General features: G+C 46.5%; 1 protein-coding gene across 2 annotated transcripts in view; it reads left to right on the forward strand.

Annotated features, from left to right (window-relative positions):
- The first annotated feature begins 1,160 nt into the window (after window positions 1–1,160).
- Window positions 1,161–13,549, forward strand: part of GRIA1 (glutamate ionotropic receptor AMPA type subunit 1) — a 120,991-nt gene continuing 108,602 nt past the window's right edge. For both annotated transcript variants that reach the window (XM_061346135.1, XM_061346138.1), the window contains exons 1-2: window positions 1,161–1,461; window positions 3,576–3,713. In XM_061346135.1, the coding sequence (XP_061202119.1) occupies window positions 1,380–1,461; window positions 3,576–3,713 (220 nt within the window). In that variant the 5' untranslated portion in view covers window positions 1,161–1,379. The remainder of the gene's footprint in view (window positions 1,462–3,575; window positions 3,714–13,549) is intronic.

A 13,549-nucleotide genomic window follows, 5' to 3' on the forward strand; every position in this document is an offset into this window, starting at 1 on the left:
ATGGGTATCCAGGTTCTGGCACAAGAGGCCCCAGGTTTTGTTTGGAACTTTATCTGTTTCAGAGGGGAACTGGTGAATTTTCTCTATGTCTCCGTGATCACAGCAGTTCTTCTTCAAACATTTCTAAATCCCAAGTTGTGCCTGGGAGATGGTTTTTATTGTTGTTACTTTTATTGATTTTTTCCCTCCTTTTGTTTTTGAGCAAAGGTGCTTATGATCAAATAAGCTTCAACCTCTAGAACTGCCATAAAACAGCTCCTATAATGATCCAGGCTAAAACAGCCTCCTGATTGCAGAAGCCTGTTGTATCTGATGGTGCTGGCGAGCACAGATTCCTCCACATCAAGCACAGGGGTGAAAAGCCTCAGAAGTTAATGGTGGGTAGGGAAAAATTAATGAGAAAGGTGATGGTCCCTTTTTCATCCTTCAGGATCTTGTCTGTTGCTCTGAAACCATTCCTTCCAAAGCATGTTTGCAGCATACTACATGCCTTTTTTAAAGTGTATGTAGACAGGACAAGGGGCAAATGGCTTCAAAGTAAAAGAGGGTAGATATAGATTAGATTGCTTAGGAAGCAATTTGGAAGTAATTATTTACTATGGGGGTGGTGAGGCACTGACACAGGTTGCCCACAGAAGCTGTGGCTGCCCCATCCCTGAAAGTGTTTAAAGCCAAGCTGAGCAGGGTTTTGAGCAACCTGGTCTGGTGGAAGGTGTCCCTGCCTGTGGCAGGGGTGCTGAAACTGGATCTTTAAGGTCCCTTCCAACCTAAACCATTTTATGATGATTCTATGACCTTCTTTGTTATCCTAATGAGCCAGGCTGTAGAGTCTGATCTGTTGAACTGAGAGCCCAGGCTGGGAAACGATGGATCCGAGGCAGAGGAGTTTAAGCCCTTTCTCTAGAGGAGTTTGCCACCTACTGATACGCAGGTTGCTTCTAGCTCGTGCCAAGAGAAGTTGAGGGGGAAAGCCGGGAATTGAGGGGTAGGTGGGAATTGCCCTTAGAGCCCGGGGGGAATAGCCGGGGTGAGGAGGGAGGGAGGGGGGATGCAGTACCCAGCTGTAGCTCCCACTGGGAGTAGGGGAATGAGCTGGGTGGAAGCGCCTGGCGTGTGCGTGCGCGTGTGTTGTGTGTGGCGGGGGAGGGCTGTGGATGAGGAGCGGGCTCTCTTTCTTTCTTCCTCCCGGGGCTCAGTTGATCCTGCTGCCAGGCGGTGTCAAGCAGCAGCCTCAGCGCTGGATTCCGGGCGGGGGAGAAGCGCAGCCCTGAAGGCGCCGCGGAGGGGAGGCGGGAGAGGCGGCTAAAGAGAGCGGAGCGGGGGGAAAATCAAATCTATGCTTGGAACTGGGCTTCTTTTTCGCCAATGCAAAAGGGAATATGCAGCACATTTTTGCCTTCTTCTGCACCAGTTTCCTAGGGGCGGTGTTAGGGGCCAATTTCCCCAACAATATCCAGATAGGTGAGTGCAGGGCGCGGGGGAGAGATGTTCCCTGGCCAGTGGAGAAAGGGCGGTTGGGGGGGGGTGGGGTGGGGGGGTGGAGTGTGAACTGACCCGTTCCTTTGCTTGTAAAGGCAAAATTGTGTCTCTGTGTGTGTATGTGTGTGTGAGAGCGCGAGGAGTGAACAGCCAGGGCTGGATTTGTGCGTTGGTACCAGCTTTGTAAGAGCAGAGATGTATTAATTTGGCTTTGGGGGATGGGAAGATTAGGAATAAATGCCTGCATACACACCAACACCGACTGAGAAAAGTGGGTCTGAAATGGAGGAAGCCAGAGAAAATTAGCTGTTTCTTGCTCTGAGAAATGCTTGTGCTGCCATTGTGCGTTGCTGCATTTGCAAAATCAGCGGTTGCATTATACATTTTGGCGAGGATGCTCTCATCTGTAGGTAACTGGGACGAGAGGTAACAAACAGGCTCTCTCTGTTGTTGTTGCTAAAGAATAAGGGCAGAGCTATTGGAGGAAGATTTTTGCATTGAAGTCTCTTTATTTCATGCTACTTGCTTGCCCTGCGCACCAGCAGCGCCTGTTTGATTCCTTTCTCCCTTGCTGTAACTTCTCAGTGCTCTTCTCCCTCCCTCCTCAGGTTTATTATTACTCTCCCATTGATCTTTATTGATGATGGTTTGCAACCTAGCCCCAAATTCTCTTCCCTCGCATGCCGGTTTTCTTTCCCGCCTCCCTTCCTTTTACGACGCCAATCAATTGCTAATCCACCAAGTTCAGGCAACTCCTGCCCGAGTCGAGCTGCACAATCGGTGCTTTTATTGCTGTTGATGCTGCATCCTTGCCTCCCTCCCTTCCTGCCTCCCCTTTACTCCAAATTTGTGCAACATCCCGGATTTTTTTTCCTTTCAACAAATGTGGTTTTTAATAGCTTAACTCGGCTACGTGCATCTTACTCCTCTGACACCCATGATTAGGCTGGGAAGGGGGAGGAATGGGGGAGGCGAGAGTATATTCATGCACAAATAGCCCTTTCCACACAAGGAGATGCCCTCTGAACTAAAGACCTGCAAAGTGCCTTTGATAGCAGGTCCTTGCACGTTTGTTTCTACCCCAAGCCCTGGAGGGTCGGCTTTAACGCTTTCTGCTGCTTTTTTTTTTAGTTCTACCTTGTTGCTAAGTGCTTTGTTTCCCTACTTGTAAAATGCCAATAATAGTGCTCCCTTTAAATGCATATAGATGACAAGACAGCCTGAATTTAATAGCATCTTTCTGGGGGCTGTGAAGGGATCTGCCACAAACCAAGTTCTTGCTGGAGGAACAGCGGGAAACTTTTCCTAGGGCCGGGTTATCGCAGCAACTTGTTCCAGGTCCATGGGGGGACAAAGGGTCTGAGCCTGCCTCCTGCCTGGTCCCAGTTCCTACCCTATAATGCATCCTGTGATTCTGGGCTTGCTTGTACTTCTGCTCAGATCGATCCCTGTCACAGTCAAGCTTTTGATTTCCTGTCCTCTTTGAATTTGACCACTGTCTCCTGTTAAATGCAGGGTTTTTCCATGCAGCACAGTTGCAGTAGCAGCAGTTGTATGGCCATGGGTCCCACGTCGCACTGTCAGCCTGTCCCCATCCACCACACACTGTGCCTGTCGGGCCATATCCCCGAGTCCCATAGTGTGGGGAAACCCCTGCACCCTTCTGGAGCAAACCCCTCATTTTAGTCAGTACGGTTTAAACTGAGCCTAATTACAAGTGAGGGGAGGAGGAAGAAAGACTCATTTCTCCTTTAGAAAGGTAACATTAACAGTGCTTCCATTTCTATTCCTCTAAAGTTACAGGGGTGAAGAGGTTGAGCCAGACCCTGCAGTTCATCCCGACCCTGCAGGCTGCCAGGCCCAGGGATCCTAAATGTGATCAGGCGTTGCATAATGTTGCTGGAAAGGTTTTCTGCTCCCAACCTGTCCACAGCAAGAACAAACCCTTGGGTCTTGTGTGCTGGAGGATTTCAAGTATGGAGGCAATCCCTGTGCTTGGGAGCTGTAGCCTGTGCTCACAGGGATGTTTTGGTGTGAAGAGGTTGCTGATACGGGTGTGTTTAAGACATTTCTTCTTGTTCTGTTTGTCTTCTCAGGGGGGTTATTTCCTAATCAGCAGTCCCAGGAACATGCAGCTTTTAGGTTTGCGTTGTCTCAGCTCACGGAACCCCCTAAACTCCTTCCCCAGATTGACATTGTGAACATCAGTGACAGCTTTGAAATGACATACACCTGTAAGTACTGGCATTTGCTGTGCTTCCTCTTAGTTTGGCTTCTTTATTCCTGAATTTATTTTTGTGTTTGAAATATGAAGCATCTTGCTCAAGACATGTTAATTCTCCTTTATGGTCCATGCAATAAAACCCCAAACACAAGGGCAAAGGGTTCCTGAATCACTTTGTTGTGTGCTAAGGCACAGGGGTGAGGTAGTGCTGCCATTATTCAGCAGCTCTTGCATTTTCTCTTTCATTGCTTCCAAAGTGGTATAAACCCCCCAACAATTAATTTCCTCTTGTTTTTCCAACCTCTGCCCAGCTCATTATGTTGAGGTTTCATTTCCATATTTCCTATAGCTGTGATGTACAACAAAGACATGCCTTTCCACCCACAGGGTGTGCAGAAGCCTCTGTTTTGTGTGAACTTGTTCCTCAGCCCCAGTTTACCCATCTGTCCTTGTAAGTTAAGAAAGACTTAGCAGAAAACAGCAGCTTGGTGCAAGTGGAGTCTGAATCCACAGTGAGGGGCATGCCTAATAATGAGAGAGAGGTAAGAAAGTTTTAGTTTCACAAATCAGCAAAATCATTTGCTCTGAAAACAAGTATTAGAGACTGAATTTGCACCACAGAGTCGATTCTAGGGTTATGTGCACCTTGCTAAAGCACAGCATATTAGCTGTGCTGTTCATGTTATACAATATAGCCAGGAAAACTAAAAACTGCCAAGATTAGCAGCAATAAATAAGACCAAGAGGGAACAAGAGGAAAACAGAACCTGTAACACAGCTCTGTGGTTGCATTAGGGGCTGATGCAGTGTTTGTTTCCCTTGGAGTGAACTGTTTGGTGCTATGCACAAGGGGCTCGCACCGCCAGGATGCGATGCACAGAGAATTTGTCGGTTTGACCTGGTGTCAGACTCTGGTTTCACTCTCTGAGCCTGGGTGTGTGCATGATGGCATCCAGGAGAGACTGGAGGAACCCTTCTCGTTGTAAAGCCTGTTGGATTTGTTGTTGGCTCACGTCTGTTGTATCCTTTTGATTCATCAAAACATCCTCTCTGCAGTTTAGTCATGTGGAGTGTGGGGTAGAGGTGGACACAAACTGTTCTCTCCACTAAGAAATACGCAGAAAGGGAAAATGCTTTCCTGCAAACAGAAGCAGGGATGTACAGGAGGAGAATTAATAAGGCTCTTCAAAGGAAAAAAAAAAGAAGTTGTGATTTCTTTTCTGTTGGAGGGTTTGCAGATACAAGATTGCAGGAATTTCCTGGCCAGTATGACATAGAAGAGAGAAATAAGTTTGGGCACTCTTTCATTGGAGTGTCTAATGACACATCTAAAGATTTTCTATTTTCCTTAATATCCCTCTTATTTGCCAGCTACAAGGTTTCCATCAAGGTAGAGCAACTATTTCAGCTCAACCCAATGGCACTTCCTTGGCAGGAAAACTAGACAAATAGAACTAAAAAGGCAGACCTTGTATCTATCAAGGGGAAGCGTCACCCTCCTGGGGTAGAGTTGCTGACTGTGGCTGAGGATGAACTATTTCAGTGCTGATAGCAGGAAGAAAGCAGAAACTGCAAGAATATCACTAGAATAAATTCTCCATCTGTGCATAGTTTTCCCTCCCTCTCCACGCCTGCCACTAATGGCTTTGTTTACAGCACTAACATTGATAGCAAGACCATGATACTAGTTATGCTTCAGAAATCTGTCATTAGTACCATGGGGGCGGCAGTGGTCCCACAAAAGCTGAATGGAAGCAAGACAGCCTCCCAAAGGATGTTATATTTGAGCTCTATGTAGGGCACATTGTCCTAGATCAGACCAGCAGAGCACTCTGCACAGCCCAACTTCGCTTGTCCTGGTTTTTCTTTTCTTATAATTAAAAACTTCCTAAGTCCTGCCAGACTATGGAAGGCAGCATTTGTTTTGTAAGCACTAAAGGAGGTGTTGTTCCATGTACCTTAGAGGGGATAAAAACCCAACCCAAAAAAAACCAGGCCATTAGGAGTCCTGGTTTTAGTACTATAGGCTGGAATGAAACTTTGTCAGGAATCATCTCCTTCCTCATCTTCCAGCATATTCCAGTTGCCAGGACTAGATATCATCAGAAAGACATGTTTATTTACAGAGAATAAAACCCCTTCCCTTACAGTGGTCCTTATCTTCTGAGAAAAGACTGGCCATGCTACCAGTTAAAAGTACCAGGTTTTGTTCCCATGGAGATGGAGAACACAGCATTTCCTTGTCACTGGCATTACCTGTTTCTCTGATGGTTAGGGTCTCTAAAAAAACATGTGCGAAAGACTAATGCATCCCAGCCCCATAGCTAGCATCCATCCTCGTGTGCTAAATGTCACCCTTATGGCAGCTCCTGAAACAGCATCATTAGAAATCCAGCAAGTATATTAAAAATCAGTGGTGATGGCAGAAGTGAAAAACCTTGTTGGGCAGCTTGCGAGGTGATGATGAAGCGGCAGGATGAACTGCAGCAAAATGACAGTACCCTGCCTAAGGAGATCGTATGCAAAACATTTCTCAGCATCAACTGTGACACTGTCTACCTCTGCCTGACACATATCTGCTTGCCAGTTAGGATGAGCAAGCTCTGGTATGACAGTGGGTGAATTTGCAGCATGAGATGCCCCTATTTGTGTACCAGTGACAGTGATAAGGAGCCATTAATGATGTGCTAGTGATGATCGTCAATTGGTAACAGTAATACCCATGAAAGTGATAAATCTATAAACTATCAGAATGCTGCTGTTGTTTCTGGGCTGTTTCTGTGACAGCCCAGCAGTAACTTTTACATTTCTGTTGCTTCCAGTTGCGTACCTTCTGTTGTTATATAGTGATTGGGAATACCTCTGTGTGGGACAGCATCAACCTACACATCCTGTGGCCCCTGTGCATAACATGTCAGTAAATAGTGATTTTAAGGAAACCATAATCATAAAGAAAGAAAAAATAGACAGTAGCTACAGCGTGTGGTTACCTCACATTTCACTTGTGTGGTCGATGCTAATGTTGTTGCGTTGCTGAAGCATGAGCACATTTCCACACCTGAAATATCTTCCTGAATTCATTCCATTGCAGAGATTAGATGGTAATGAACAGGCTCTGTGTTCACAGCTGGGTGTGTGCTCTGGTTGACCCAGATGAAAACACTCACACCCACTGCTTTGAGGGCTCCTAACTAAAGCTTGGGAGACCTAATATTTTTGTGTCATTTCTTTGAAGGCCAAGGCAATTGTTCAGGGGGAAGGTGAATGCAGAGTCCTTCAGCCTAAGTGTATAGCAGTGCCAGGCAAAGGGTAAAATGACAGTGTGGTGTAGCTGAAAGGTTTGCTTAGTGACGTAGCAGAGCAAAACCCTTCTGATCAGCTTTAAAAGACATGTTCACAGGTTCTGCCTCTAGCCATGGTTGGAAAAGGGCTTTACAGTCTCTAAATAGTCACTACCAAACTCTGCCTTGCTGGGTTTTGCTGTGACTTACTGCGTGCAGAGCAGGGCAGACCTGATGTGCCAGAGCTGATGCTGCAGGTCAGAGCTGAGGCATGCCTCTGTGCCTGATGCAAGGTCACAGGAGGTCTGAAGGTTAGGGGACAGAGCTGCCAATTCCTGTCCCTGGGAAGTTCACACTGGGCACAAGCACCGTGTCCTGTTGACAGCAAAGGGATGAGACGCTGCTTACTTGAAAAAAAAGCATTGCTGAGAATAGTTTCTCTCTTATTCTTTATCTCAGCCTCCATTCATGCATGCGTAACACACATCCCCATCCAATGCATAGCCTAGCTCCTTGGGGAATACGAGTTGTTTCAGCCACAGCTCCATAGCTTTATTTAATTTGTGGTGCAGAGACTCCTGCTTTTGGCCTCTGCTGGAGTCCGCATGTAAGCCCCATCAGCGTCAGGCAGATGGTGGTGGTTGTTCTCCTTGCTCAGGGAAGACGATGGCTCAACGTCAACCTTCTCTGTCAGTGACCTGGGGGACATGCCTTGTTGAGCAAGAGGTGAATCACCAGCTTGGTGAATCTGCCCCTGCAAAACTCAGGCCCCTTTGCAGGGATGATCAGTAACCAAAAATAACCCTCTGTTCAGAACTGCGCCTTGCGGCTTTGCTGATGCAGCCATCAGCTTTTGTGCGCTTAGGTGCTGTGCTACTGAGAAGGGACCTTGAGGAGCTGCATACCTGAAACACAGAGGTCTGTGCAGGACAGCAGCAGCATCTTGCAGCTGCAAGAAAACTTGTAAAGAGGCTGAAAACCAATGAATTATTTATCCTTCTCCTCCCATGTATGCACAGCTACAGTTACTGTGGGGTCCTGAGAATGAGTACAGGCTGTGGGTGCTGCTAGAATATCAACAGTTGAATCTGTTCTGCATATTAGAAAATGAACACGTAGTTTGGAATCTGCTCATATTTTATGAAGTCCTCACAGCACCAATTAGAGAGGGATTTGTAGCAATCATTCTGCGCTTATGTTCTTATCAATAGCAGCAAGCTTAGATCGAGATCAGCTATGAAATTAAGTATTTCTTTTTCTTCTTGTTCTTGGATACTTATGTATATAGATAGAGTATTTCTGGAGATTGCTTTTTATCCCGTAAATTACCTCTCAGAGACAGGAAGGAATAGGCAAACATCTGAACGTTCTCAAATGAGGATCTAAATTTGGCTTAATTAAACCATTATTGCCTGTTGAATTTAAAGGAAGCATCTTTGTTGACAAACATGCAATGGTAGCCATTTCTTAGAAAGGTGTTGCAGCAATTATTCCAGCAGCAATCAATTAAAATGCAATTTTTATAATTAAACTTCCCCAGTCTAAATAAGCCCTGGAATAGTGTGTAATTGTTGTGGTGTTGTAGACTTGTTTTTATTTCAGCAGTGTCAGAAATCTTGTGTAAGTGCTTTGGGATTTTTTTTATCCCTGCAGAGCTCAGGATGCTAGCTATGACTATTTAATGTCACTTAAGCCAGCAGAAACATGGATTTAATGATCGGATGCAGCCTGGTTAATATAACATAGGTATTACAAGGAAATACATCTCCTTAGATTTTTGTACTAGGAAAAGATGTGTTGCAGGCAGATGAATCACAGAGCGTCAGTTCACGTTAGATCAAATTGAGGTTAAGGATGCTCAATTTCTGGCAGGGATGGGCTGTAGCTTTCTAGTAAGTGCGTGTTCATTTAGTGAGATGCCAGCACCCCACAGAGTCAGGTCCAGCCCTAAGGAGGGTGCTGGAGGGTGAAATCCTGCCAAACAGGAGGGAGCAGATCCTGGGAGTGACACCAGCCTCCTGAGTCCAAGGTCTCTGCAGGGACTTAGAGTCCCTGGCACTCACAACCACCACTGGAGAAGGTGGGAGCTTGTCCCATATGGTTTCCCCAAGAAGAAAAAGCATTTAAAACATGAGTGCTGAGCCATTTCCTCAGCTACGGCTGCCAGAACAGGGTAGGTTGTCTGTTTGCCTTCATAGTTCTGGGCACGGAGAGCCTCGAATGAACATGGGCCAATATCATCAGCAGGAGCACTGATGGGGCTCCACTGTCATTTGACATGGGCAGCCCTGCCGAGAGGCTGGCAGTGCACATCAGGAATGGGTTTCCCCTGGTCTTCTGTGTCCATTTCTCTCCAAAAGACATGCAGGCACCTGTTCTTTGCATGGCTGTTTTAATGCATTTAATTTTTTATCCTGGGCTGTGGGAGAGGTGCCTGCAGAGAAAAACTGATACGACACAATTAGGAAAAATCATAGGAGGAACAAGGAACTTCACATCTGCAAATCTATCTGCTCAACTGGAAAGGATCCCGAATACTCATTGGTGACAAGCAAAAAAAGAGAGCGACGAAGTAACATTTGGGCTCTGCAGCAGGCAGAGAAGGGATTTGAGAAACAGTGAGCAGCAGAGGCCAGACCTGTCCATTGTGTGACAGTCACAGTTTTCACTCACAGCTTATCCTTCCTTCTCCAGAAATAAAGGTTTTTCATGTGATAGGGGTAGTACTAAGCCAGAAATACATGGCCTTTATTTTTTGGCATATTAGCAGGGTGCGAGTGGAGTGGAAATCTTCATATGGCTGCAAGGAAGGCAGTGTGGGGAAGCTCACTGTTCCTTACCAGAACTGTAGTGGGAATTTTATATACATATATATGTTTACTTTTCCCTTAATAGGGTTAGGGCCCCAAAGGCAACAGCTCTCTGAAAGTAGAAACGGAAACAGTCCTGGTTAGCTTCAGTAACACGTGGAGCTCAGAGCAAACACAAAATCAACATGCTCCTTAAAGAGGTAATAAGTCAGGGAGACTTTAATATTCTGCAGATCCAAATTCTCTGGGGTGCGGTATTAACACAAGTCTGAAGACAAAGATGCTTTTATTTCAATGGTATTCCTTTAAAGAGAGATGGGTTCTTACTCCTGTATTTAGTTGTGCAGAATCAAAACTGGGTAATGTTTTTCCCAGTGAAAAGTGCTGTCTGGTAGAACATGGGGTGCCCTCTGGGAATACCTGGGGAAGGCAGGTATTGGGCAAGATACAGAAGAAGCGCTGAACTGAGCCATTAGAAATCTGCCATCATCCCAGCAAAAAAAAAAAACGCAGTTCAAAATAATACCGAATGATTAGTGTAATAACAGTGTGCTCTCCAGCAGAAACTGCTCCTTGCTCACCTGCTGAACTGATCACTTATTAGCTTACACAGTAATAAGTCTCTAGTTGGTTTTCTCACGCTGCCCTTTAAAAACCAGACCTGGTTGTTCCCTCTGGGCCATTCTTAAGAACACTGAACACCACACCAGCGCAAAAGGACAAAAAACCCCACAAGCCTTCCAGCAATGTTGGGCTTTGTTATTAACATATATTGATTATTTTCACTGTTGTCTCTAAACCACACCCTTGTCAGCCCTCATGCAGGGTTGCAGTTCAGGAGAGTGCTTACACACCACAGGAGTGATTGATCCCTTGAGGAAGTAGTAGTAATTGGCAATGGAGAAGAGAGTAACAGCTACAAATTGCCTTATCTTGGCTTCTTCAAGAGGGTCTTTTCATTCTTGGATTGTATTTGTTGTCAACAGTGGAGGAATGCAGGAGAAAACAACTGATGTCCAAGATTGAGATGTAGCATACAATTGATGGCAGGATTCTCATGTGAATACAGCATATGTGTATGCATCTTTATGCCATAGGAGTCTGGGCTTTGATTTAATAAGCAAGGTCCTGTAACTGGGTTAATAGAGATGAAGTGGGAGGGAGACGAAAGGTTGCGGGCTGGAGGGTCACAGGGGAGATACAGAAGCAGCTGTAGGCAATCTGTTTGCAGTATGGAAAGATCTCACATGGAAGGGGAGGGCTATTTCTCACCTCCCCACCCTCCCAAACGCTGTGCTTTGATCTTTGCTAGAGGTAAGCTTCAATGAGCAAAAGACATCAGTAACTACACTGATTCAGCTGTGTTTTTTCCCCTACTGGCCTGCCAATATCCTCTGAGTGCCCCAAGCCTTGTTAGCTTTCCTTCCACATGGCACCTACACCCCACACAGTGTGATGCATGAGAAGGAGGATGGTGGTGTTATTCTGATAGGTGAACAGCATAAAAAATTACCAGCAGGAATTGGAGCTTGTGGAGAGAGCCCAGGCAAATCCAGCAGAGAGCAATCAGGGACAGAGGATGAAGAAATGCTGGGTCAGGAACAATAACTGGAGACCCAGCATGGGAAAGGGGACAGGCACCGGTGATAGAGGGACTGTGAACATGATGTAGCTGCAATTTTCCCTTGTGTCTCTTTTGAGCCCTTAGCTAAGCCAGAGGAGATTTTGCTTTCTAAGGGCTCTGCCACCTCCTGCCCAAGTATAAGCTGGAGCCTGCTGGTGTCATCCATCTGGCCAGCACTGCTGCTCAGCTTGCTGCTGGCCCCCCTCTTCCTTGGTGCAACTGCCGCAGAGCCAAACCTTGGTGCTTAGAGCAGAGAACCCTCTGCATGGGGTGGTTATTGCAAACCGCCAGCATGTTTAACAGTGTGCAGCCCTCTTGCTGCTGCAACAGTCCCAACATGCTGCCTTCCTTTCCCCTCAGCAAGCCTGTGCAGCTTGTGTCTTGCATCCTTATTGCATGATTTGCATGTAGCTTTTATACATGGCTTATTGCATGATGCACGTGAGTGCGTGGCTTTGTGTTGGTTCTGAGATGGGAAAAGGGAGACAACAAATGCTGGGATATAGACCGCAGTGGGGTGAAGGTTAGCTGGAAAGGAGACTCTTGTAGAAGCACACACGGCAGAGGAGGGTCACCCTCATGTGACTGACGGGTGTCTAGCATGAACCAAGATCAACAGGGAAATGAGGGCAGGTCTGGGCTGCCAGCACTGTGTCTACAAAAGGCTGAAGCAACCACTGAAGCCATGGCTGAGAAAGAGGCCTGGCCTGCAGGGAGTTCAGAAGAAATGTCCTTGTGCAGAAGGTGATTAATGTCTTTTAATGAACTACCAAAGGAAGTAATAGAAGGGGCTGAGGGGCCGTTGCTGTTGCAGGTAAGGCTGAGGAAGCAGGCTGAGGCACAGCCCATGCAGCAATGCTGTTTCCAGTTCACTGTCCCAGAAATATAGTCAGGCACAGCAGCTGTCCCTAGTCTTGGATAAAGGCAGAGCCAAGTGCATTGCAGAGATTTAATCAGAATTCAGCCTTACAGCCTGTCCTGGGTCTGGGGTCTTCTCTGCTCTGCTCATTATGACTGTGCTAACCAAAACCTACTACGTGCACCTTCAGGATGTGGGGATGGTAACTGGGGAGGCCCTGTGTTCATTGTGGGGGCAGCAAAGGGGTAAGCTTTGAGGAGAGAAGAGCCTCACTGGAGGCTGGGACCTGAGTTAGCCTAAGCTGACTGGTGTTGAGAGTCATCACGTGTTTGGGAACCCATGAGAAATGCGTGGATAAAGTCAGGCAGACTTCTAACATTGAGTCATCTATATCATAACATCTACCACCTTAGCAGCCTTGTGTGCCAGACTCAGCAGAGACTGTGGAGGGAGCAGGCACCTCTCCTGAGCCCGCAGAGCCCCATGAGGTCACCCGTTCACAGGCACCCACAGATTAAAACCAGCTTTTTCTGTTCCTAGACAAGCCTGTGTTTATGTGCTAGTCTTTAGGGGTGTGTTCACCCTGCAGTCCCCAGGGAGGAGGTGAGATAGCTCCTGCGTTTCCACCCTGCTTCCAGAGCAACCACACATATTCAGAGGTGAGCCCTTCCCAAAAATCCCATATCGCCTCTTGTTCTGGAGAAACTAGCACTAGTTTGGGGTATAGACCCGCTCTATCAAAGAGGAAAATCACTCGAGCATCATCACTGTTTTAGTGAGGCTCAACAGTCACACTGGAGTGTAAAACCAACACACAGCATCTCAGATGGCAGCTGCCAGTTAGAGACCATTCCCAAATTTCTCTTATTTGTTTGAGAAGCTTTAGACCATCAAGCCTGTTCTCAAGTGAAGTCCTTACATATGCCCTCAGTAAAATGCTGGATGCACTGTCCCCTAGTTGAACTTTTCCTTCCTCTGTGAAGTGCCAGGTAAAGCAACAGAATTGCATGCTTAGATCAGTGTTGCTTTGCCAGGTATTTGTGGAGGGACAGAGAAAGAGCCAAACCCAAGCTTGAGACAGGGTGCTTGTGCCATGCCACTGTTTACATGCCTTAGAAGTATCCTTAACTGCTTACATGGCTTAGAAGCATCCTTAAGCATCAGGTCCTAATTCCTTAAAGCATGAAGAAGGGAACTTTTCCCCTCTGACTTTTCTGGCTAAGGATTAGATGCCTTCATCTAAGCTACTCATCAAGGTTACCTCTGTAATCA

Source organism: Neopsephotus bourkii, unplaced genomic scaffold (genome assembly GCF_033783945.1).
Source record: "Neopsephotus bourkii isolate Nb327-2 ecotype Australia unplaced genomic scaffold, CSIRO-AGI_Nbou_v1 NB_258, whole genome shotgun sequence".
In the NCBI taxonomy this organism is placed as follows: domain Eukaryota; kingdom Metazoa; phylum Chordata; class Aves; order Psittaciformes; family Psittacidae; genus Neopsephotus; species Neopsephotus bourkii.